At 42.3% G+C, this 24,643-nt stretch overlaps 2 protein-coding genes and 1 long non-coding RNA gene across 11 annotated transcripts in view; 1 reads left to right on the forward strand and 2 right to left on the reverse strand.

The window, feature by feature from the left end:
* The window catches only part of myo7aa (myosin VIIAa), a 28,405-nt gene extending 9,655 nt beyond the window's left edge, over positions 1 to 18,750 (reverse strand). Inside the window, exons 1-29 of one of the 9 annotated variants that reach the window (XM_062060677.1) lie at positions 18,578 to 18,750; positions 15,152 to 15,217; positions 11,852 to 11,965; positions 11,566 to 11,718; positions 11,392 to 11,409; positions 10,704 to 10,888; positions 10,511 to 10,632; positions 9,959 to 10,101; positions 9,736 to 9,849; positions 8,060 to 8,128; positions 7,909 to 7,993; positions 7,744 to 7,820; positions 6,926 to 7,045; positions 6,700 to 6,842; positions 5,546 to 5,756; positions 5,297 to 5,432; positions 5,118 to 5,224; positions 4,864 to 4,917; positions 4,551 to 4,688; positions 4,233 to 4,391; positions 3,943 to 4,035; positions 1,975 to 2,069; positions 1,805 to 1,889; positions 1,513 to 1,731; positions 1,259 to 1,366; positions 943 to 1,152; positions 523 to 729; positions 281 to 457; positions 69 to 158 (exon numbers count right to left, since the gene is read on the reverse strand). In XM_062060677.1, coding sequence (XP_061916661.1) covers positions 69 to 158; positions 281 to 457; positions 523 to 729; positions 943 to 1,152; positions 1,259 to 1,366; positions 1,513 to 1,731; positions 1,805 to 1,889; positions 1,975 to 2,069; positions 3,943 to 4,035; positions 4,233 to 4,391; positions 4,551 to 4,688; positions 4,864 to 4,917; positions 5,118 to 5,224; positions 5,297 to 5,432; positions 5,546 to 5,756; positions 6,700 to 6,842; positions 6,926 to 7,045; positions 7,744 to 7,820; positions 7,909 to 7,993; positions 8,060 to 8,128; positions 9,736 to 9,849; positions 9,959 to 10,101; positions 10,511 to 10,632; positions 10,704 to 10,888; positions 11,392 to 11,409; positions 11,566 to 11,718; positions 11,852 to 11,965; positions 15,152 to 15,169 — 3,450 coding nt within the window. In that variant the 5' untranslated portion in view covers positions 15,170 to 15,217; positions 18,578 to 18,750. Of the gene's footprint in view, positions 1 to 68; positions 159 to 280; positions 458 to 522; positions 730 to 942; positions 1,153 to 1,258; positions 1,367 to 1,512; positions 1,732 to 1,804; positions 1,890 to 1,974; positions 2,070 to 3,942; positions 4,036 to 4,232; positions 4,392 to 4,550; positions 4,689 to 4,863; positions 4,918 to 5,117; positions 5,225 to 5,296; positions 5,433 to 5,545; positions 5,757 to 6,699; positions 6,843 to 6,925; positions 7,046 to 7,743; positions 7,821 to 7,908; positions 7,994 to 8,059; positions 8,129 to 9,735; positions 9,850 to 9,958; positions 10,102 to 10,510; positions 10,633 to 10,703; positions 10,889 to 11,391; positions 11,410 to 11,565; positions 11,719 to 11,851; positions 11,966 to 12,094; positions 12,249 to 14,258; positions 14,541 to 15,151; positions 15,218 to 18,577 lie in introns of those variants that run through there. The other 8 variants (XM_062060678.1, XM_062060679.1, XM_062060672.1 and 5 more) reach the window with 8 other exon arrangements.
* LOC133658533 (uncharacterized) lies at positions 15,128 to 18,098 on the forward strand. Its single transcript, XR_009827485.1, has 3 exons — positions 15,128 to 17,415; positions 17,491 to 17,579; positions 17,711 to 18,098. It is a non-coding gene; the product is annotated as an uncharacterized LOC133658533 (long non-coding RNA).
* A 415-nt stretch (positions 18,751 to 19,165) lies between the features above and the next one.
* LOC133659145 (cilia- and flagella-associated protein 251-like) lies at positions 19,166 to 22,617 on the reverse strand. Its single transcript, XM_062061880.1, has 3 exons — positions 22,455 to 22,617; positions 20,806 to 21,175; positions 19,166 to 20,702 (listed from the first exon to the last, which is right to left on the reverse strand). Exons 1-3 carry the CDS (start codon positions 22,615 to 22,617, stop codon positions 19,166 to 19,168), a joined length of 2,070 nt encoding a protein of 689 aa, XP_061917864.1.
* Between the last annotated feature and the right edge of the window lie 2,026 nt (positions 22,618 to 24,643).

Raw genomic sequence — 24,643 nt, forward strand, 5'->3', positions numbered from 1 at the left:
GAAAATTGTCCTTTAATTTGTAAATAAAGCGAGTCGCATGATAACACATCAGAAACATCTTCTCTTACCTCCTCAGTGATCTTAGATTTTTTCTTTAGTGTAAGAGAGACCAGTTTATGTCGGATACTATTCTTGCGAGGGCTGTCTGATTGAGGCATCTGAATATGGGAAAAGACAGCCCAAAAATGGCTCTGAATTGTCAAAATTTTTAATAATGTAGTTTTGCTTTGTAGTTGTGATAGAAGCTCCTCACAGCTTCCCTTAACCTTCTCCAACTCACCTCTCCTTCCCCCTGGAGTGCCTGCAGTTCTCTCTTGTACGTCTTCTTTCCCAGGGTCTCATAGATTTTGGTCATGACAGGAATCTTTTCGCTGCCGTCACTGATGGCTGTGTGGTATTTTGGCTCTGGCAAATCTCCCATGAACCTCAGGACTGTGATCCACACGGCTAGAGCCGCCTAGATTGTATCAAGGAATACACGTTACTGCTTTAGTAAGAATAAATGTGATGTTCTTGACATACCAGTTGGTCTCCTTCATCATCATGAAAGAGCAGTGGCTGTTTCAGGGGTCGCCGGACGTATGTGTGTGTGGTGGTTCCCTGAAAGTAGGTGGCAGCAAACTTGGCAAACTTGTACTCAGACAGATCCTCTTCATCGTCATCTTCTGGCAAAGGAAGAGCCTCGTCCAAGTCCTCCTCCTCCAGCTCCCGGTGGGTTCGCTCCAGGTCCTGCACAGGAGGAAGAATTAACAGGTCCATACTTTCTGACTAGGCCCTGCGATGAGGTGGCGACTTGTCCAGGGTGTACCCCGCCTTCCGCCCGATTGTAGCTGAGATAGGCTCCAGCGCCCCCCGTGACCCCGAAGGGAATAAGCGGTAGAAAATGGATGGATGGATGGACCTTCTGACTATAGTTATCAAAGCAAACATCTATCATCTGACCTCAAAGCCAGCAGGAGCTTGTCCTTCCTGACCAGGAAAAGAACTCGTAGTCCCCAGGAAGCCGAACATTTTGTCCACCATGTCTGAGTCATTGACAGGCTCCGTACGGGCACGTTCCATCTGTTCCACCAGCTCTTTCTTTCTCCTCGCCTCCTCCTTATCCTTCTTCTCCCGCTCTGCGTCCTCTTTGGCCAACTGGGTCAGACGCTCCTGAAGTGGACAATGAATTAGAGTGCAGTGAAAGGCATCGCAGGAAGACCAATGACTTTCTCCCGTTAAGTCCATTAACAATATGTCTCAGTGACAATTAGCCTACCTGGTGTTTGCGTTCAGCTTCAGCCTTGGCTTTCTTTGCAGACATCTGGTTCCTCAGTTTGGTCTCTTCAGCCAGGCGCATCTTCTCAGCCTCCAGCCTCCTTCGATACTGACAGAAGCAAGCAAGAAAAAAAAGACAAGGTGGTTTTTGGTGTTTTACCAAAAATAAAGTCAATTTCGAATCAATTGATCCTAGCTTAACATGTTGACGGTGGTATCTGTATCAATATGCTACAGGTGTGCCCAGGTGTCTACCTCGCCCCTCAGTCTGCGATACAACCTCCGTGCAATCATTCCTCTGGTGTAAGCTTGGATAGTGATGACGGCCCACAGACGGTGTCTAAAAGCACGGCGCACTAAGAAGCCTCGGCAATGACCCTGAAAGCCTGTTATGCGCTGTCGGGCCACGTGATACGACGCACACAACTTCCTGGAGCGGACCAGAGCCTGGAGGCGAGAGAAACCTGCCCGCATCTGAGGAGAAATAAAATATTATGAGTTCACACATTATTATTGATTATGATCGATTATTGATGATGATCCTCACAGCTCCATAATTCTTTCTGCAGAGATATCCTCGCCAAGTTTTCTGGATCAACACAGTCGACTTCCTCATCCTCAGGAAGTTGGATCTGATGGCCAGAAATTATACAAATGTCTTTAAGTTTTAGCTTTCCTAAAGCATGTGGAAACTTGTCCAAACTAATGTTGATATACCTGTCCTTAAAACCTCGAACAACCTTCTGGATGAGGATGACCTTATCAGTGATGGCCTTGTCTCTCTCAATCTCCAGCAACATGTCATGATGATCCTACAGAACCAGGATGTTTATCTCCATCTGCTGTCTCTCTACTAAATTGCAATACTCCACAAGTGTCTGTGGTCATTTCTGAAAGTTTGTGAGGTCCAACATAAATAATGTTGGGTAAAAGTCATCCCAAGTGTCAGGAGCAGTGCTTCCACTTTTTGCTCTTTGGCCCTCCCATACATGCTCACACTGCTACTATGAATGTAGCAATCAGGCCTCCTCACTAACTGTTTCTATGTATAGCTAATTGTGGATCCAGGTTAAACTCACACCACTTTTACCAGATCTCTTCTCAACATGGACAGTTAGAGCTGTGAACATTTCTTGGATTATCTGTTTGTGAACTCTGGCCCACTTGACCCATCATCTTTCTGCCTGTTAGCCTGAACCTGTTTCTGTTGCTTTCCTGACTGATCTTTCATCATTTAATCAATCAATCAATGTTTATTTATATAGCCCTAAATCACAAGTGTCTCAAAGGGCTGCACAAGCCACAACGACATCCTCTGTACAGAGCCCACATCAATAGTATCTTCCTGGCCATCACCAGTAAGCCCTGCTTGCTCTTGACTTCTCTCTGACTAACCTACCGATATGTCTTCGCAGAGGAGATTCCTGCCCCCTAATTCCTCTCCCCTGCTACTCAATGTGTTACTCTGTACCCCTTTACTAGTTCAGCCTTTCCAACATGCGAGTACTTCTCTACCTCATCCTTTGACCACTATGTACCACTGCTCCCTCCTGCCAGTCTCTATTTCAGCGCTTCAGCTGAAAATATGTGACTGCTAATAAAATACTGCCACTGATTCTACTGACCTCTGGCGGTTGTTTGTATTTGGCTTGAACATCCTAACCACAAATGACATGAGTCTTTATGGACCTTGCTTTGTATTTTAGATACAGAAAAGGGTTTTTCCAAACTTTCTCCCACAAAGTTGGAAGCACACAATTTGTCCATTTAGAAATTCAATCAGCATTCCATTTTGAGTCTGTCTTCTCTTGTAAATCTTTCTGTCCTCTGGATGGTTCATCAGCTTCCTGTCAGGAAAGAGTGGTTGATGCTCTTTCCTTTGCCCCCTACACTTTATCCTTCCTGTTAAGCTTCCTGACCAGCGAAGGCACTCTTCAGTCAGCAACTAATACACACACGAGTCAAACGAGATCCACCTCAAAACACAAAGTTGCCTTTACAGATCATGTCTGTATGACGCTGACAATTCCAGTAAAGCAAAGCACACATCTAAACATTTATAAGGAACGTATTAGTCTAGGAATATAAACCTACGACATACACACACAGAGGGAAACAAAAACATACTCTTTCCTGTCAGTGATCATGTGCCCTTGAAACAATCACAGCAGAGCTTCACTCACACCGGCATCAACTGGTTTTATCAGATTTGTTTGCACAATATCACCAACGACATTCAGTCATAACATGCATTTACGGTAGTGTGCATACATACATGCACTATACGGATGTAACAGCTCTTAATCAATGATAAACTTGTGTAAATATTTAAATAATTTTAACATTTGTGCATCTCCGTTATGGTCCAACATCAATGACGTCTGGTTTCACAAATAGACACACCTAGTAGTTTAAGTAGTACACAAAAACCTAAATTGGGCTCGGTTGGTAGAGCGGCCGTGTCACCAACTTGAGGGTTCCAGGTTCGATCTCCGCTTCTGTCATCCTAGTCACAGCTGTTGTGTCCTTGGGAAATACACTTCACCCAACTGCTCCCAGTGCCACCCACACTGGTTTAAATGTAACTTAGATAATGTTTTTCACTATGTAAAGTGCTTTGAGTCAATAGAGAAAAGCGCAATATAAATATAATTCACTTCACTACTAAATGTATTAAACAGTTACCTTGAGGAAGATTTTGGTCTTTCCCATCTGCCAGTCGTCATCTCGGCCAAGCACAGCCTCAGCAATCCTCTGACAGGTTCCTCTCAGATCCTCCTAGAGGACATACACCCAAACAGTGATCGACTGTTAGTCTCTGTGCCAGAAATCTCCAGTGTATGCCCTAACTATTTTCTTCCTCGTGGCTGTGAGCGGAATAGGGATGTTATTCGGACACCTTATTAGTGCTATGCTTTTTGCAGTTGCTTTTGTTATTTTTTACCTTCTTGTGGTCTAATATTTTGGAACCACACCTGTTTGTACGCTGGCTTGACTCCTGGCATAAGCACACGGTAGCGGTCCACAAATTCCACAAAGGTGTAGCGAATGGGATACCCTGCACGGCGGATGCGGATAGTCTCCATCATTCCCGAGTACCTCAGCTGGCGCACACAAAGGTCCCGGTCAAACAGCTACAATACAAAAAGCCGTTTACTCCTCAAGACTCAGCATCTTTAAATGAAGTTCAGCAATTGTTAGTGCAGACATCTGGAATTGTAACAAAATATTATGTATGCCTATTTATTAAATACTATTCATGCCAAAAAAGTAAAACATTTTTACACACTCACCATGGGCTTCTTGTATTCATTGGGTTTGATGCAGCGAACAAAAAACGGCTGACAGACACTCAGAGTTCTCATCAACAACTCCAGAGATCTTTTGAACTGACTGCTAAGAGTGGGAGATCGCTTCCTGGTCTCCGCCCCCTAAATGTGCACACACACACATACACATGTGTCAGACAGCAAAAAAATTGGTTGTTTTGTCCTTCCTGAGCTCAACCTTCTTCCTCTTTAATTTTAAACTGGCAGTAGCATTGAGAATAATTGTGATCATCAAATCGGGAGATTTTACAAGTCTCATACTAAATATATATTTTACCTTAGAGAGAGTGCTGGAAGGAAGACAAGAAGCAGGAGCAAAACCACACAGAAACTGCAAAGAAGCAGGGTGAACATGCAAAGATCACACACACGCAAAGAGAAGTGACTTGGATATGTTTGTAGAAACATGCGGGACAGGATAAGGTTTCACCAGACAACATTCCACTTCCTTTATTTGTTTCTAGATGACAATAATATTTTAGATTTTTTTGATGGTCTTTATCATGCTTGAATTAACATTGTGTGTGTTACCATGGCAACATCTGCTTGGAAGATCTGCTTGATGAACTTGTTCTTGGAAGAGTGAACCAGTTGGATGATGTCACCATATAAAGTGTCCCTGTTCTTCTCCAGGAAGCCTGTAAGACACACAAGACACATCACAAGTACAAGTGTGAAGGCTTAGTGACGAGCCTGGGGTGACCTCTGACCTCTGGTTTCGTAGTAAACAACTCCAGCAAAGTGTTGGATGCCAAATTGTGTTTCGTAGTTGTTTTTTGGTGGGATGTAGTTGGTGTTGACTTTGTGTTGAAAGTTGAGTTTGTTCAGCATTGTGCTGTCAGTGCCCTGCAACAAATCATCTTTTAAAACGTCACTTCTCAGAGGCTTTGATGAAACTTAACACGGTCATGTATTTGGGTCACCATCAACATAGTTAATTAGGGTTTTTATGTGTCCACCTTAGGGAACCTGCTCTCCTCGTCGATGAGTGAGATGATGTTCATGGGCTTGATGGCGATCATGTCCAGGGCGTCCTGGTTGTCGGTGAACTCGATGTGCTGCCAGTTGATGTTCTCCAGGTTGTACTCTTCTTGTTCCAGCTTGAAGACGTGACGCACAAAAAACTGCTGCAGGTTCTCGTTGGCGAAGTTGATGCAAAGTTGCTCGAAGCTGGTGAGGTCCATCACAAGTTTTTAGATAATGCTGACATGACTTAAACTGTGCATGTGTTTGTGTTCAAGGCCGGCTCCTGGCATAAACACTATGTCATGGGTGTCAAACATGTTTTCACTTAGGGCCACATCACAGTTATGGCTGCATTTAGAGGGTCTCTTGTAACCATGAATCATTTATGAATATAAATGTATAAGGATTCACCTCCTATTATTATACAATTGCCTATGCATTTGATTAATTTTTTTTTTTAAAACAACCCTTTGGATTTTGCTGTAAAAAAACTGGCAGCTTAGTCGCCATAATTTTACCACAACATTTATGGTGGTATTTACAGCATATTACTGTAAATGGAAAATCGTATTATAGTTTTTTTACAGTAAAATTCTGATAACTGAGCTGACTGTTTGTTTTTACCAGAAAATCTATTGTAATTTTTACCATGTACAATTTGATGGAAAATCATAAGTCAAGCAGATATATATATATTTTTTAACCAAAACAAAGTTTGAAATGTATGATAGTATTATATATGTTGCATTGTTAGATACTTATAAATATTGTATTTTTTTCTGTCAAAATGGTAAGAACAAATACATGTTATAAGAAAAGATGAAGTACTTTTTGATGCATATTTGAAAGATTTTGTGGGCCACGTTGTATGATGTGGCCTTGAGTTTGACATCTATGCTCTATGTGGTTGTTTAGAGCCACAACCACTAGGGCAGGGCGACATGTTTAAAAAGACTCTGACCAGTTTAACTCCATTTAAATGTACTCAGTTGTATATTCTCAATTACTATTGACATTTAAAGACTTGGGTGTTTAATTTGTGTAGCAACTTGGAAAATGAAACCCTGAAACTATGGAAGACCAAAATGGGGCCGCAAAAAATATGTGATATAGGGCCACAAAAAGCTTGGCACTGTCTGTGTTGTACCTGTTGACTGTGAAGTTTTCGAAGCCAAAGATGTCTAACAGTCCGATGCAGCGTCGGATAGCTTTGGCCTGTGAGGATGGATGCTTGTAGATGGCAGCGTTGATCTTTTCCACGATCCACACGAACAAGCGGCCGTAAATACCCTGCAGACACACACGTCACACATCTTTGTGGCATTGGCTTAGTAAATTAATTACATCAGGTCCAGTGTTTCACAGTGTTTCACCTTCACAAAGGCGTCGCGCACATCCAAAGCTTGCTCCATGCTGAGGGGGGTGGAAACTGTTTCTCCTCTAGTGATCAAAGTTCTACTTGTCACACAGTTCATCAAGTCCTTGCCATCCACCTGGACTCACACACATAAATGATAAATGATAAATGGGTTATACTTGTATAGCGCTTTTCTACCTTCAAGGTACTCAAAGCGCTTTGACAGTATTTCCACATTCACCCATTCACACACACATTCACACACTGATGGCGGGAGCTGCCATGCAAGGCGCTAACCAGCAGCCATCAGGAGCAAGGGTGAAGTGTCTTGCCCAAGGACACAATGGACGTGACTAGGATGGTAGAAGGTGGGGATTGAACCCCAGTAACCAGCAACACTCCGATTGCTGACACGGCCACTCTACCAACTTCGCCACACCGTCCCATACACATACACAATACTCTTACATTTCTTATTATTCACATAATCCTTATAAGTCAACTTGTCGCCCAACTATTAAGGTTAATACTGCCTAAGAGCGCTAGTCAGCTAGCAAATTCGGTACTAAAAACCCAAAGAGAGTAACATTAGATTACAATAGATTCCTAAAAAGACAAGCACTCTGTCATATAGATGATCTTTGACCAGCTTTGCTTTGCAGTAACCCCGAGAGGGACAAGTGGTAGAAAATGGATGGATGAATGGATGTTTTTCAGTAGTTCCTTAAAAAAGGGAGCTCTTGTTGTATGAAGAGGGCTATTGTTTTCCGAATTTAGTAACTCTCACAAAATAAATAGACAAAAATCAAATGTCTACTGCATTATCATCATCACCTCTAATAGTGTTGCTGCAGTCGTAAGATGCGGGCTGCGGACCACCTCACAGGCGTCCAGGTTGTCATAGGTACGGGCTGGGGGTAAGTATAGGATTCAAAATGTGTAATGACACGCCAATAAAGAATAAACAGACTTCAGATGATCAAAGAACAAGATGTTCACCTTCATAGCGCAGGTTGCCCATGTGCAAAATGGATGCCAGCAGTTTTGAGATCTCCCAATTCTCTTTGTCAGTAAACATTAGAACCTGCGGCATGTTGGATGTCGGTCATCCACAATAACATGCACACTGTCACTAAGTGAGTGCACGTACCTTCATGGCGGATCGGATGTTGGAGTACTCCTTCATGTCGTCACGGCCGTCACACACTGTGCATTTCCCCTGCACATGCACACACACCCTGCTTATCAGTATAACATTAACACATTATTCATTGCATCTACACTGAACAAAAATATAAATGCAACACTTGTTTTTGCTCCCATTTTTAACGAGTTATTCCTCTCAAATATTGTTCACAAATCTGTCTAAATCTGTGTTAGTGAGCACTTCTTCTTTGCCAAGATAATCCATCCCACCGCACAGGTGTGGCATATCAAGATGCTGATTAAACAGCATGATCATTCCACAGGTATGCCTTAGGCTGCCCACAAAAAAAGTCCACTTTGAAATGTGCGGTTTTATCACACGGCACAATGCCAAAGATGTCGCAAGTTTTGAGGGAGCATGCAGTAGGCATGCTGACTGCAGGAATGTCCACTAGAGCTGTTGCCCATGAATTTAATGTTCATTTCTCTACCATAAGCCGTCTCCAAAGGCATTTTAGAGAATTTGGCAGTACACCCAACCGGCCTCACAGACCACGTGAAACCACACCAGCCCAGGACCTCCACATCCAGCAGGTGCATCTCCATGTTCATCTGAGACCAGCCACCCGGACATCTGCTGCAACAATTGGTTTGCATAACCAAATAATTTCTGCACAAACTGTGAGAAACTTACTCAGGGAAGCTCATTTGCATGCTTGTCATCCTCATTGGGTTCTCAACCTGAATGCAGTTTGTCATCATAACCAACTTGAGTGGGAAAATGCTCACAATGAATGGCGTCTGGCACGTTGGAGAGGTGTTCTCTTCATGGATGAATCCCGGTTTTCACTATTCAGGGCATATGGCAGACATTGTGTGTGGCATCATGTGGGAGAGTGGTTTGCTAATGTCAACGTTGTGAATCGAGTGGCCCATGGTGGGGGTGAAGTTATGGTATGGGCAGGCGTATGTTATGGACAACGAATGCAAGTGCATTTTATTGATGGGATTTTGAATGCACAGAGATATAATAACGAGATCCTGAGGCCCATTTTTGTGCCATTTACCAGAGACCATCACCTCATGTTGCAGCATGACAATAAACGGCCCCATGTGCAAGGATCTGTACACAATTCCTGGAAGCTGAAAACATCCCAGTTCTTGCATTGCCAGCATACTCACCGGGCATGTCACCCATTGAGCATGTTTGAGATGCTGTGAGTCGGTGTTCCAGTTCCTGCCAATATTCAGCAACTTTGCACAGTCATTGAAGAGGAGTAAACAAACATTCCCAACAGTCATCCAATAAAGTAAAACTGCACATTTCACAGTGGCCTTTTATTGTGTGCAGCCTAGGGCACACATGTGCAATAATCATTCTGTTTAATCAGCATCTTGATATACCACACCTGTGATGTGGGATGGAGTATCTTGGCAAAGAAGAAGTGCTCACTAACACAGATTTAGACAGATTTGTGAACAATATTTGAGGGGAATAGGTCTTTTGAGTATATAGTAAAAGTTTTAGATTTTCGAGTTCAACTCGTGAGAAAATGGGAGCAAAAATACAAATGTTGCGTTTATATTTTTGTACAGTATAACTGCATGTGTTTCCTTTTGTAGAAATGTTCCAGAAAGATTATAGACACTACAGCATTACAATGAGGGGGGGCCACAGACCATGGTCAGGTAGGTGTAGTCTGTGGCTTTGGTCAGGCCCAGTTTCTTCTTCTCATCAGCCGTCATGCCTTTCAGCATGCAGTAGAAGATGTGGTAGTTCCGTTCATCGTGGGCCTACATGGAGACAGAAAGCATTTAGGTCAAAGTGGTGTGATATATTTAATTGAAATATAGAATGTGTCCATATTTTGCCACTATTTTGTCCCACACGCAAGCGCGGTACCTGGCGACAAACTCTCGACTTCTCCAGCAGGTATTGTTCTATCTTGGCTCCCTCGATGGCTCCTCTCTTGTTGAAATGGATGTCAATGTATTTCCCAAAGCGAGAGGAGTTGTCGTTGCGGATGGTTTTTGCGTTGCCAAAGGCTGCAAGACAAACAGATGGCTGAAAGGGCTGAAATTATAAACAATTATTGATTACCTTTTGAATGTGCTAAGGATTCAATATTTAGACTAAAAACTTTTTCTTGATAATGGGGACGGCGTGGCGAAGTTGGTAGAGTGGCCGTGCCAGCAATCGGAGGGTTGCTGGTTACTGGGGTTCAATCCCCACCTTCCACCATCCTAGTCACGTCCGTTGTGTCCTTGGGCAAGACACTTCCCCCTTGCTCCTGATGGCTGCTGGTTAGCACCTTGCATGGCAGCTCCCGCCATCAGTGTGTGAATGTGTGTGTGAATGTGGAAATACTGTCAAAGCGCTTTGAGTACCTTGAAGGTAGAAAAGCGCTATACAAGTATAACCCATTTATTTATCATTTATAATGTGTGTTGCTACCCTCCAGAATGGGGTTGGCCTCCAGGACTTGCTGCTCAATCCATGAGTGTTGACCACTGATGGCTGCCAAGAACTGCAGGATAAGCTTGGTGCTTTCCGTCTTTCCGGCTCCGGACTCCCCGCTGTGGAACACACAAGAAAAGACGTGTTTGACTTCCTGAGTAAGTAAGACTCAGGCCTTAAACAGGCCTACCTGATGATGCAACACTGGTCGCGGTTGTTCCTCTGCATGTTGAAGTAACAGTTGTCAGCAATGGCGAAGATGTGAGGCGGCATCTCACCGATCTTCTTGTTGGTGTAGAGGCGGATCTGGTCTGCCGTGTAGATAGGAAGCAGCTGATACGGGTTGATTGCCACCAGTATGGAGCCTGTGTACGTCTGGAAGGAGAATGCTAATGTCACCGGTGGGTCAACACTCCTTGACTGACTGACTAAACTAGCAGGGTGATTTTCAACTAACTCTGACCAAAGATGCCCTAACAATACAAGAACATTGCCGAAATATTACAAAATTTTTGTCAAGACAAACAAAAAGTGCTATTTTGGAAGTTTATTCTATCGTGAATGCTTGACTTATAAAATGGGTGAGTGGAGGCTGTTGAAGGGAAGATGAGGTAACATGCGTCTGGCATCTCAGGTGGACGAACAGATCAGCGTTAGCAACCAGAGAAGAGGCGGCCATGTTGGGAACAAGCACACATGCACAGCTCGCTTGTCAGCACACACCACAAGTATGCTGCAGTAGATCTATCAAGCTCGGCTAAAGTGGTACTTAAAACCTACCAAAGTGTACGTATCGATTTAAAACATGCAAGAAAATGTAGTGTTCGCACACAAATGCATGTTTCGCCAATGAAGTCTAGAGCCATCTGCACACTTACCCTGCCACCACAGTTTGTCTTCAGAGCAAACAGTAAGAGGGAAGAGACAAGGAAGGCAAAAGAGAGAAAATAAGCAGAAAGTAAGGAAGAGAGAAGCAGAAACACCTATGAGGTAGAAGGAGAAGTCCAGGAAGGAAGTATGAGTCCAGAAACACAACCAAGCAGTCGACTCACATAGATGAGCTTTTCTCTGTATCTGATGAGCAGGTTGCGGAGGATCCCAGCCTCATTGAGATCTCCCAGGCGAATCATGTCCTCCACGCCATGGATGGAGGTGGGGTGCATGGGCTTGATGTTGGTAGCATTCTGGGGGGAGATCCAGTGCTCCTGGACAAGGAGGGAAAGTTGAGACTGATCAAGGTCTAAATCCTAAACGGACACTTCTATCCTGAACATCAGCTCATTCCAGGATGGACTGGTGTGTCAGCGATCAAATGCATAAAATTCCAGACAAACTTACATTTCCTTCATCGTCCAACACCTGGATCTGTCCCGAGTCACAGAGTTTGACCACGGCACCAATCGGAACCTCAAACTCCCGACCACTCTTCAAATCCAGCCACACGTAGTCGCCCTGGAAACATAAGTAGCACTTTATGTCAGTCCATGCCACAAACACACACATACTAACCATCTACATTTTCATTGGAAGCATTCTTCCAAAACACAACACAGTGAAGGCACACATACACACACAGTATACCGGGAGCAGCGTGCTTTGTTTCATGACAGTGTTGACGTTTCGGAGCAGAGCCCACTTGGCCTGATCCTTCTCGTAGGCGTCCACATAGTCACGACGCTTGTACATGGTCAAACACTCGTGATAATGTTCTCAAAGTGATGTCCTCACACGCGCCAAAAATAATCCGATCCACAGTCCACTTATTCCCATTAAATAGTCAAAAGTCAGAGAAGGGTCAGCCCACTGTTTGAGCTCATCTTACGTCTGAATAAAGTGAAGCTAAGTCCATCCTCGTGCTCATCTCTCAGTAACATTTTCTTGACCATTCCTGCTTTTACCTTGCGTCCCCTTAGACTCCAACAACCTCCCCTCCGTTGTCCATGGCAACAAGGTGCCGCTTCCTCCTTAGGTGTGTCCAACGGGTGTTGGATTTCTGGATAGACACTTTAAGCTTTTCCTGCCGGGACGTTTGTAAGTGTCCTAACATTACTACACTTGTTGTACACACCAATGATGCTGATGTAATCTACAGTAGGATTGCAACAAATAAATAGTCCACAGTAATGATATCCATCTATAATCAAATAAAATGTCACATCATGGGTTGTAAGTAAAGCAAAAAGCTTGTTGAGACGTCGCTGGCTTTAAATATAACGCATGTTTACAACATAGACTGAATATATTGAAAAAAATAGGCCCAAACATCAAGGAGTTATTTCTGATTGAAGCTTTAATTACTTGAAAGACAAACGTAAAACATATCTACATCCTATGGCCCAAAGTAGCTGTCAATCATGGCATCTGATCTTTTAAAATTACAGTTACACATAAAATAATAATAATAATAATGATAATGGATTACGGTAGATTTATATAGTGGAATAAAAGACCAAACAGGTGTATTGTGACGAGAACAAGAGTAACAATGTTTTTTTTATTTAATTATTCAAGTATAATATTGTATAATTACTGTAATCTGCTGACCATCCTTTCCTCTTTGAACCATCTCAGCCATATTTCCAAAGCATAAGTCCAGCTTGTGTGACATCAAATAACACACAGTCCAAAGATTATGGAGCCAGCGGTCAAAGAGGTAAGGTGGTATTTATCAAGTCTGAATTGCACAAACAAGCTTGCTGCTATAGTTACTTTTTTAGAGCAATTAATCGGTATAAACATGACTGACTGAAGAACAACATTAATGTATTTGTGGAGCTATCAGTTGCTCTCCATTCATTATTCAATAAATTTACCTCGGTCAGCCTCTCGGTTGCATGGTGTGACATGTTAGCACAAACACTCCCACTGCAAACTTGTTAGCAAACGTTCAATAATCATCTGTTTCATACTCTGATTATTGTCCTTTATCTTAAAGCAAGTAGCTGCTAGTCTATCATTCCTACATAACAAACTTTGGGAAGGTGCAAGTTGTGCACAAGACTGATCCCAGCACGGTTCCTATGACACCAGCAGTAATGTAACGTGCGACTCTTCCTTCCGCTAAATAATTCAGGCAGGTGTTGGCTTTCCAATAAGTGTCTGCTGTGTTGAATGCTGACAAACTAAAAATGTACTAAAATTTAGTGTCTTCTCGTCTCTATCGCAAGTCAACATAAGCACTTAAGTCTCAAAATCATCTTGTGAAGACATTGATTGATTGATTGAAACTTTCATTAGTAGATTGCACAGTACAGTACATATTCCGTACAATTGACCACTAAATGGTAACACCCGAATACGTTTTTCAACTTGTTTAAGTCGGGGTCCACGTTAATCAATTCATGGTAAAAACGTGAAATAATAAAATAAAAAGGTAAAAAAATGTATGAACTAGTTATGCAAGTAACTGTTGGTTGTTGTAAAGGGTAGTGTTGGGTAAAGAGGCTAAAGGTTTGATTGTAATACTGCTTTACTACTATTATACTACTACTTTATTACAGTAAGTAATGTTGTCCCCATACACACAATGCTTGTTTGTGCCCCCTGGTGGTGACCGCTACAACATCATCCCCGCAGAAGTAGTTGAAGTCAAACAGCATCAGTCTCTAATTGAGAGAGGTCATGTGACCGCTAGAGGCTCATTTGCATTTAGATAGACGTGTCAGCCGAGTCAAAGGTCAAAGCATGACATACAGCAGCGCTAATGTCGCTACGTGCATGCTCCATAAAGTCAAGCAGAGTTTACCTTGATGAGGGCGTTGTACTTGTAACTCAGACGGCGGACGTTAGGGTCCCAACCCTCCAGCGGCCAGTCCGATTCCCTCCTCTTAAATTTGGTTGCCATGGTGACCGGCAAGTTAAAATGCGCCAGACATTGTGTGGGAGTGGACTAGCATATGACCGTCCAACCTTACGTCTGACATACTCTGTCATCAACACTGTCCTATTCAGTGTGATCACACCTACAGCGTCTGCATAGAAGTCAAACACTCCACGATGGATGATCATCTGTCTGTGTGTGTGTGTGTGTGTGTGTGTGTGTGTGTGTGTGTGTGTGTGTGTGTGTGTGTGTGTGTGTGTGTGTGTGTGTGTGTGTGTGTGTGTGTGTGTGTGTGTGTGTGTGTGTGTGTGTGTGTGTGTGTCAGTGCTGCCTCATTTTATTGGCTCACTCTATGCCCCCCTTATTCCGACCCCATCAAAGGCGGCTGCTGTCTGAGCAAATTAGCGTGTCAGAAAGACTGACGAGGTCAACAACGCATTCACTGAGTCTTAAAAAGGCCGACATGCACACGCACACACACAGACACACACACACACACACACGTACACACACACGTACACACACAGTGGAAGCACAAAGATGTTTCAGTGCACCTTAATGAGTGTCTGCTCACTAATTAGTGCAACAAAACACACACAATCAACCCACACTATGGAACATTTAAATGTTAAGCTCTCCATTAAATATTTTTAAGCCCACGTAAATTGATATTTGATACAAGCACAACCCTTAAATAAATTGTGTATTTGTAAATTTGGTAAACAAAAATGGCCGACTAGTTAACTGCAGATACAGCATAGCAATTAAAAGTGTGTGTGTGTGTGTGTGTGTGTGTGTGTGTGTGTGTGTGTGTTAACCTGCTGTAGAATGACCATGGTTGTGGTTGTTCTCCCAGTGAGGACATCAGCAGTGTGCCTTTGGTCCTGGAAGAGAGACGGAGAACATGTGAGGGCGTTCTTATAGTTTCATGAAAAACAACATTTCATTCATTTTTCGTTTATTTATTTATTTCAGGCAATGACATAAAAAAAGTACAAAGTTGACAACACATAATAATATAAATTAATATAGTGCAAAAGGTCATGTATAGTATGTAATGCATAATTGTCCAGTTTTGCCTGAAAGGGAGTGGGAAGAAGATAATTTATTTAATCCCACCCCCAGTTCTCCATTCAGTGATTATTCACATGAGTTTCACTTTTACTTTGTTCAAGGATTATAATCCAGATGTCGTATCATAGTGGCATTACCACAGGTAACAATAATTATCACACTGTAACAATAATTTGTATCAACGATGTAGGAATAATGAATATACCAACAATGGTAATAGACAACATAGCAATAATGGTAATAGACAACATAGCAATAATGGTAAGGAAACATTGAGCACATGTTAACACTTTGAGACAGAGTACAACAGCAGGTCAAATTAAAGAGCCTCATCTCTATATTTGAACCAGACCCCATTTTTGTATAATAGTTTAAATCGATTAATAGTTTGGCATTGCTTGTGTTGTAAGTCCAGTTTGTTCCATAGTTTTACTCCGCATACAGACACACAAAAACGTTTACGAGTGGTTTGAGCTCTCGGCAATAAGAAATATCCAAAGCCTCTCAAGTTATGAGCCTGCACTCGTCTTATAAAAAAACATTGTAGATTAGGCGGCAATAATTTGTTAAATGCTTTATATAAGATTATTAATGTATTATATTTAACAAGGTCATCAAATTTGAGCAACTTTGATTGCATAAACAGATTATGAGTATGTTCTAAATAACCAACGTTGTGAATGATCCACACTGCTCTTTTCTGTAATATGATCAGAGGATGAATTGTGTTGTGGTAAGTATTCATACCCACAGTGATCAAAAATTCTAAATTTGACAGAACATTTTGGGGAAAAATAGGCTTCTAACACTCAAACCTACGTCATTGACAAGACCTACGTGCTTGTCAGGAGAGCTCAGTTCAGCAAGCATCTAAGGCAGGGGTGTCAAAACTACGACCCGCGTGCCAAGTGCGGCCTGCCAGCGTCCTCAGTTTGGCCCACGAGATGGCATGAGTTGAATAAGAAATGTAATCTGTGGGGTGTTTTTAAATTGATTTTGAATATCTGACACTGCGATTGTTGAAAAATTTGCTACCATTTTGTGGATGACGTGGGTAAATCAGGTCATTGACCATGAATTATACTTTGAAGCTAATACAGCACAGCATTCACTTGTATGACCCAATCTAAACAACCTTCGCTAGTTGTGGCACAAAAAAAAAGGCAACCAACACAAGTCAACACAACCTGCTCACTGAACTTTGTGAATACTAAAAAAAACATTAAAGCGCCTGAATTTTTTTTTCAAAATTACACCCATTTAAATCCATTACAATGCATGATGGGGAAAAAAACACTCTCTCAACACTTATCCATGTTTGGCCCATTTTAGCTACTTGATATTATTGATTGATTACAAAACTTCGAGCAGGTCATCACGGAAGTAAACAAGGTAGGAGTCAAACTTTCACATTAATTTTTGATGATATATCCATTATATTAATATTATATGTGCACACGTATGGCCCCCAGCCAAATGTTTTAGCCCAATGCAGCCCCTAAGTCAAAAAGTTTGGACATCCCAGATCTAAGGATTAACTTGGCTTCTTTCAGGCTCACATTTAAAAAGCCTTGCTTGTTCGCAAAGTTCTCTTCAAATCTTCTCTTCTTTTTACACTCGTATGGCACTTAAGAATGTTTTTTTTCATCTTGTATGGATGTCACACGAGCTCAGCCTTAATGAGCCTTATTACTGTCTGTTTGTTCTTTGTATTGTGGTGTCTATTCTTCATCAATTATTCAGCTGGGACACAGGTGAGTGCGTGTCCGGGTGTTTGTGTGCGCGTGCGTGCGTGTGAATAATTGATGCATCTATTATGAGCCTTCATTTTAATCCTTTCGACTTTGTGGCAACCCAATTATAACTTTTTGTTTGAGCCTCTCTTTGCAGGCTGAAACACAGGTGTGCGCACACACAAAATACACACACTGGACACTTTATCAGGTACATAATTCACTGTTCCAGTAATCAACAAAAATGACCACCTTGCCTTCGGATTGACAGAAAGGTATTTGTTTAACCATATTGTATTATGGTGCTTGTTCTGCATCATTCTAAGAGCTGTTTCTAATACTTGGACCAGGTTGGGTCTTTGTTGTCCTTGTCTTTGTTCGTGTTCAGCTGAGCGTCTGATTGGACGCCGTCTGAAATTCCATCACACTCAACAGGAAGGTGGGGGCCCAACATAAAGACAAATACATTCAGTGACATCATTAGCTTGTTGCTGTTAGCATCAGCTAGCATGCACGAAGGCTCATCACCATGACAACGTAGTCATGAACATTGTCTTGTCGCCTCACCAGAACCAGCGGATGTTGGACTGACTGCACTAAACCTGATCCGGTCAGCCGGAGGGGGTCTCCATCACCCCCCACTGAGAAGCTCAGTCTGACCTCCTAATGGCGCATGCAGGCCAACTGCAATGGATTGTGGGAGACTTTTTGGGGTGGCACAAATGCAAGGTCAAGGACTTTTCACACACGGCCTTTGTCAACGTCACAGCAACAACTCCAAGACATGACCACTTCATTAGGTACACTATCTAATGAGATGCAATAAAGATCAAAATATGATGTTTTAGTTAGAGCTGAGTAACATTTAACACTTAATCAGAGTAATCACAGAGTTGCTATGGATTAATTCCGAATAACACGTTTAAATATCTGTTTTAAATTTTTTTAAAGTTTAATTTTGCATGAGCACAGTCAAGAAATTAGTGAATATATGTGCACTATTAAACACATTAACATCCTTCCACCCATCCATTTCATACCATTTGTCCCTCTCTGGGTCTCGGGGGTGGCTGGAGCCTCACATTAACATCATTAAAAGAAAATAACTGTTTTTTTAAACATTAATGCATGTGGAACTTTTCATCCTTTCTTTAGATAGAAATGTTACGGTGAAAAGAGAACTCCTTCATGCAGAGTGTACATAATACTTTATATTTGCACATGCGAGACACTAACAACTTTGACACACTGGGGACATTAGCCATTCTGCGCTACAGATGTTTTTTTTAAAATTCAATTTATAAAGATGACAACTTAATCTTCATTAATGTGTTAATTTTGACAGCCCTAATTTTGATATTTCTAATGTTAGACCACCATATATTAGAAACAGCTCCCAGTATGATACATTACTTTTTAACCCAGCTTGAGTCTCACCACAGATGTGCGGCTCAGTGGATGAAGATGATGATGCTGGAAGAAGAACCTTTTAATCCAACTTTAGTAGGCAAGTTGAAGGAAACAGGTGAGACCTTCATTTCCAGCCTGTCAAGTTGTTGTCTTCTGTCCTTCATGTCCTCCACCTCTTCATTTGGGCCTGTGTGTGATCTCCATACATAGCCCTTGTCTTCCTGCCGCTGCCTCCACAGCTGGCATCCAATTATCCTCAGAGGAGGTCCACTTTCTGCTCATGTGAAGGTGTGTGTGTGTAGGGGGTGTGTGCGTTAAAATAGCGTTTCACTCCTTCTTCCTCAACCGCCCCCACCCGCCCTGTTGACATTAACACATGCTCTTTCACTGCCACTCGTCCATGTACCAGGGGGTGTAATCAGACACACACACACACACACAGGTTAATACATATGATAGAAATAGTGCCTTGCCTTTATTTATGTAAAATTACAATTATTATAAGGGTCTTTCACCAAGTGTTTTCATGCACAAAAGCTTAAAAATAAACTTTTAGTTTGTTTACCACTCATCTGCAAATAAGTGAACCTGATGATGACGAGATGCTTGGGCAGTTTAAATGTCCATTCCAAAGTGTGTCGTCTCCGTCCTCGCTGACCCCTCCTGCCCCCTCGGGGGCGTGTCTAGTGGTCCAGCTGAGGCGGCGGCCATGATGGCGTTGAGGCGTGTCAAAGACGCGGAGCGCTGCTTGAGTTTGGGGGCGGGGCCCGGCTCCTCTGGGCCCGGGTCGGGGAGGTGGCCGTATCGGCGGCCATCTTCGTCGTACTGATAGAGACGGATGACGCGACTCGAACGAGACGGCGAGACTTGAGAGGAAGAAAGTTCCTCTTTTTTATCTTCGCCTCCATCATCATCACCGTCTGTTTGTGAAGACAAACTTTCACTGCTCACGTCTGCCCCTCCATCTTCATCATTACTCTTCTCTCCTTTCTCATCTTCCTTATTCTTTTTTACATCTACGTCAATCTTCTCTTTCTCATCTACCTTATTCTTTTTCTCATCTACCTCATTTTTCTCTTTCTCATCTACCTCAATCTTCTCTTTCTCATCTACCTCAATCTTCTCTTTCTCATCTACCTTATTCTTCTCTTTCTCATCTACCTTATTCTTCTCTTTCTCATCTACCTCATTTTTCTCTTTCTCATCTACCTCATTCTTCTCTTTCTCATCTACCTTATTCTTCTCTTTCTCATCTACCTCATTCTTCTCTTTCTCATCTACCTCAATCTTCAATTTCTCATCTACCTTATTCTTCTCTTTCTCATCTACCTTATTCTTCTCTTTCTCATCTACCTCATTTTTCTCTTTCTCATCTAACTCATTCTTCTCTTTCTCATCTACCTCAATCTTCAATTTCTCATCTACCTTATTCTTCTCTTTCTCATCTACCTTATTCTTCTCTTTCTCATCTACCTCATTTTTCTCTTTCTCATCTACCTCATTCTTCTCTTTCTCATCTTCCTCGTTGTCTTTTTCATCTACTTCATTCTCTTTTTCATCTGCCTCATTCTCTTTTTCATCTACCTCATTCTCTTTTTTGACTTTCTCTTTTTTATTTTTCTCATTTACTTCATTGTCTTTTTCATTTACTTCATTCTCTTTTTCATCTACTTCATTCTCTTTTTCATCTTCGTCATTGTCTTTTTCATCATCCTCTTTCCTCTCATTTTCACCGTCATCATTCTTTTCTCCTGTGTGGTCGTCCTCTATCCTCCCATCAAAACCTCCCACCTCTCCGTCTTCCTCTTCTTTCCTACTCATCCCCTCCTCATCCTTGTCTTGTCCTGATGGTCTGACTTCTCTGACCTTTCCATCACATTCCTCCAGCCTTCCTCTCGCCTCTTCTATGCTCCTGCCCTCCACGCGGTCACATGCTTCCCAGTAGGCCTGCGCCTCTCGTCTTTCCCGGAAGCTTCTCTGAGGTTTGGCAGGCGGGTTCGAACCCAAGCTGCTTGTGGTCTCGTCGTCCGTCACCTGCTCCATCTTGTTGTGCATGGATGAGAGCGTCGCCATGGTGATGTCAGCATCTGACAGGTCACGCTGTTGCCGTGGAGATGAGGCAGGTAAGATCTTAGTGAGCCCCGTCCAACACCTGCAGGAACAAAGTTACAAATTTCATTTTTTTAAAAGATTTTTCTGGGATTTTTTAATCTGTTTATTTTAAAACTTTCTGCTGTCTCCGAAGATTTATTTACCTGAGAACATTTCTCCTGCTCAGAGCTCCTGCACTGAAGCCAAACACAAACGTGAGTAGCACTGAGGCTGCCACAGCTCCTGCCAAGAGCCGGTCAGAAACATTTTCCTGCTCCTCTGCAACAGAACCAAGCTCCCTCCTGAACCTGAAATGTTCTTGTCCAACGTCTTCTGGCCGTTTGCAAAGCTGATAGGGGAACAGTGTGGATCCCCCATCGTGCCGCAAGAGGCAGTAATACAAGCCCTCGTGGAGGCTGCTCAGCTTGGTGACCACAAGGCTGCCATCATGGTGCATGTAAACCGGGTCCAGTCTGGCGTGGAAGCCAGGCGTTTGGAGGTGTCCAAAGGGGGTGTGCCAGTAGGCCACCACACCTGCTGGTGAAAGAGGAGCACACACACATGTGTGGTAGTTCTAAGTGGCAGCTAAAACTATAATACAGCTAAAACAGCATGCCAGAATAAACTAGAGGACGCTGAACTTTTGTTTGGTACATTTATCTCACACAGAAAACTCAAAGGCAATCATTTAACCGTAGCTCTGAATTCAAACCAGAACTATTATAAAGGACTTAAATAGAATAAAAACACAAATGTTCCCACACTAAAAATCACACAATGAATAAAACCAATCCTTAAAATAACAGTACCGGATTCTGCACAAACCCAGTAATTGAATTAAAAGTTAAAAAGGGTTTGTAAAACATTTGATGTATAATAAATACCGTATAACAGTTAAAATAGTGAGATAAAAAACAGTGACAGGTTAAAGTGGTGCACAGTAAAACACTCCTTGGCCAGTGTCAATTGTTCGACATCTCCCCATGCATGTCCACCAAACCTTCCTTGAATTTGCGTCAAAGATAGCTGAAAGTGTGTCAAAGCTCAGAGGTTTTGGCATCCCAAGCGCTCCACTCAAGCCGTGGTTTAAACCGGAAGTTGCCAGAGTTAGGTTGAGTCACCACGCTCTGCCTTTTATCGGCGTAGCGAAGCCGGAACTCTGACAGGCAAGTTCCTAAAACCCTTCCTAGTACACTTGTTCACAATAATCTATACATGAGTTGGAACCTTATTGTCATTGCACTGAAAACGTACAACGAAATGTGTTTTAGTACAACCTGTCCAAGAACAGACATACAGTATACAGGTGGAGACAGAACAGGAAGACTAATGGGTCGCCACCAAAGGTTAGGAAGGAAAGGTAAACATGGTGGAGGAGGAAGGAGAAAAACGCAACTCCCAAACTTAGCTCCTACTGGGGCTAGGGGCCCAGTTTGAGACCAGAAAAAAAAAACTCAAGCAACATATACACATACAGTATTGCGACATGCAAATTCGGGACAGCGCATTGGAGAGCAGGGCAAAAAGAGGCTCCAAGAAAGTTAGGACAGGACAAGGCGAGACAAAGAAGCAAAAGCAGGAGTGATAAGAAGAGGGAAGGAAAGCGTCCGCCATTGTTGAGAGCCAGAGAGAAGTAGCTATACAGTCATCAGTGAAATATATGTTTGCGAAACATAAATTGAATTAATGGATGTATTTACAAGGTGTGTGTGATTGACAGGTGACCCCTTAATCAGCTGGCTGATGTGACCAACAACAAGTATGTCATGTTCCTCTTCAGCTCGGGTGAGTGGACATTTGACTTGTCACTAACCCGCCTTCTTTCCATCTCCACACTTGACAGTCACTTGCACCTCTGGTTGTCCTTCGACCCTGCTGGTGGGCACCACCGTCAGGGCATCATGGCCAACAGCTGCTACACCAGCGTATACTGAGGCAGCCAGTAGAGCGATGAAAGTTAACCAGCGGGTTAACATTTCAAACCTGAGGCAGACATAAAAAGTCAGCTGACAGCAGCTTGCTTGGCTAAATGAGAGCAAAATGCAACAATGCTGCTGGTTGTGAAGAAATAGCCAAAACCTCTTAACATTACGTAATTAGTTATTAATACTTAAAGTTGTGCATTAAGAAAAAGGTTATTTATATTTTGGATTGATAAAATCTAGTGTGCATTCGCAGCAGTAACAGAAACCCTGTGAAAAACAGTGATCTTAGACATGTGTAACTACCGTACAAACTTGTGATGCCAGCATACACTTGCATGGCACACCACATGGCAGAGAAAGTGAAATAAAACAAAAAAGATGTGTATAATCACATCATTTGTTTTTACCTGTGGCAGCTGTCCTGGTCATCAGAGAGTGCACCTGACTGTCCCAGTGTAAAGTGCACTTTCTCACATGACAAACTTCTGTCTGCTGATGATGTTAAAGATTAATGTCTGCACAGGAAACCACTCAAAACGACTCCATCGCTTTTACTATTGAGGGTCAAATGGGACTAAATTAAATAAATAACTTCAAATAATTACTTAAATGTGTAATTAATTATAATTACAAATAAATACATACATTTGTTATTAAATGTAATTAATTAATGTAATGGTAAATTAAATTATATAATAATTTAATAATTTCACTATGTGATTATTGATTTCATTATTTCATGATTGAATTAGTTAGGAATTAATTTCATGAACCCGTGTGGCAGCACACATTAATTTATTTGATATGTCATACTCCGCCGTCAGACTTAGTCCTAACACTTGTCTGTGGAACTTGGTCCAGACAAGCAGAGGAGTACTGGTCGATATATTGGTCTAAAAGTGCGGGACTAACTCTCGATAACTTGAATAAATTCCTCTACTTTAACTGCTACATGCTCTGGGTCAGCAGGTCTCGTTATACTCCACAGAGTCTGAAAAGGGTATAACAGTATATGCTCTTTAGCCGCCATGCTTTTAAAGACTTCCAAAGTTCCAGGTTTCAGAGAAAAGTATTGATTGGATTAGATTGTTTTTAGCCCCGTCCACTTACTTTGGTGGGTGAGTTTTACAGGTAAAATACATTCATGGCCAGTGGCGGGCTGTGTGTTTCTCACCTAGGCCTTCAGTGGTTATTGTACCGGTGAGTTTTCTGTGGCTTTCTATGGCTCGTATGGCTCCGGTGCCACTTCCTGTTTTCGCAACTTGTGATTGGATACTACTCACTTGGGACTTCCAAGTGAGTGTCCAATCCCAATCTCGTTAACATAGTTAGCCTACTGTCAACAACTTGTAATCTGATTGGCAATCGCAACTGTCTATCAACTGTATGTGTTCTCAAATTAATCCCAGGTGTGGCTCTGCTCCCAGTGAGTATCCAGTCACAGGACGCGTCAATGTCACGTTCGAGGCCAGCTAGAAGGCCTTACTGACAACAACTCGTGATCTGATTGGCTATCGCAATTGTCTATCAACTGTATGTGCCCGTTCACTTACAGTGCACGGACGCCCGCCTTGTTGATTTTGGCAGATTTCGTACAACGTGGCAACATAAACTAGCTGAATTCTGATTGGATAAAAACTCTAACCTAAAAACAACAGCACTGGAAGGAGCATAATATGACATGAAGAGAATATGAATACTTTTAGATATTTAGGGAAAGTAAATTAAAAATTACTTTTATATGTAATTATGATCATGATTTCTGGTTATGTTAGGCCAGCAGAGAAGGCCTTGCTGGCCCTGACGGCCCAACACTGTTCATGGCACACAGGTTAATGAAATAATTAAATCATGAATTATTAACTTGTGAAATACAGTAATTAATTAAAAGGGTCAATATAATTGTTTTTTCCACATTATAACACTTCCTTGTGGTCTACATCATATGTAATGGTCGTTCTTTGGTCCTAATGTTGTATAGACCGATTTAAAGCCGCTTTCTGACTTCTCTTTAAGATGCGCCGTTTTGTGGAGGGTCTTATTTACGTGCCTCCATTTGACAGCGTCTTCTCTTCGT

This window comes from Entelurus aequoreus, linkage group LG10 (assembly GCF_033978785.1).
Source record: "Entelurus aequoreus isolate RoL-2023_Sb linkage group LG10, RoL_Eaeq_v1.1, whole genome shotgun sequence".
Taxonomy (NCBI): domain Eukaryota; kingdom Metazoa; phylum Chordata; class Actinopteri; order Syngnathiformes; family Syngnathidae; genus Entelurus; species Entelurus aequoreus.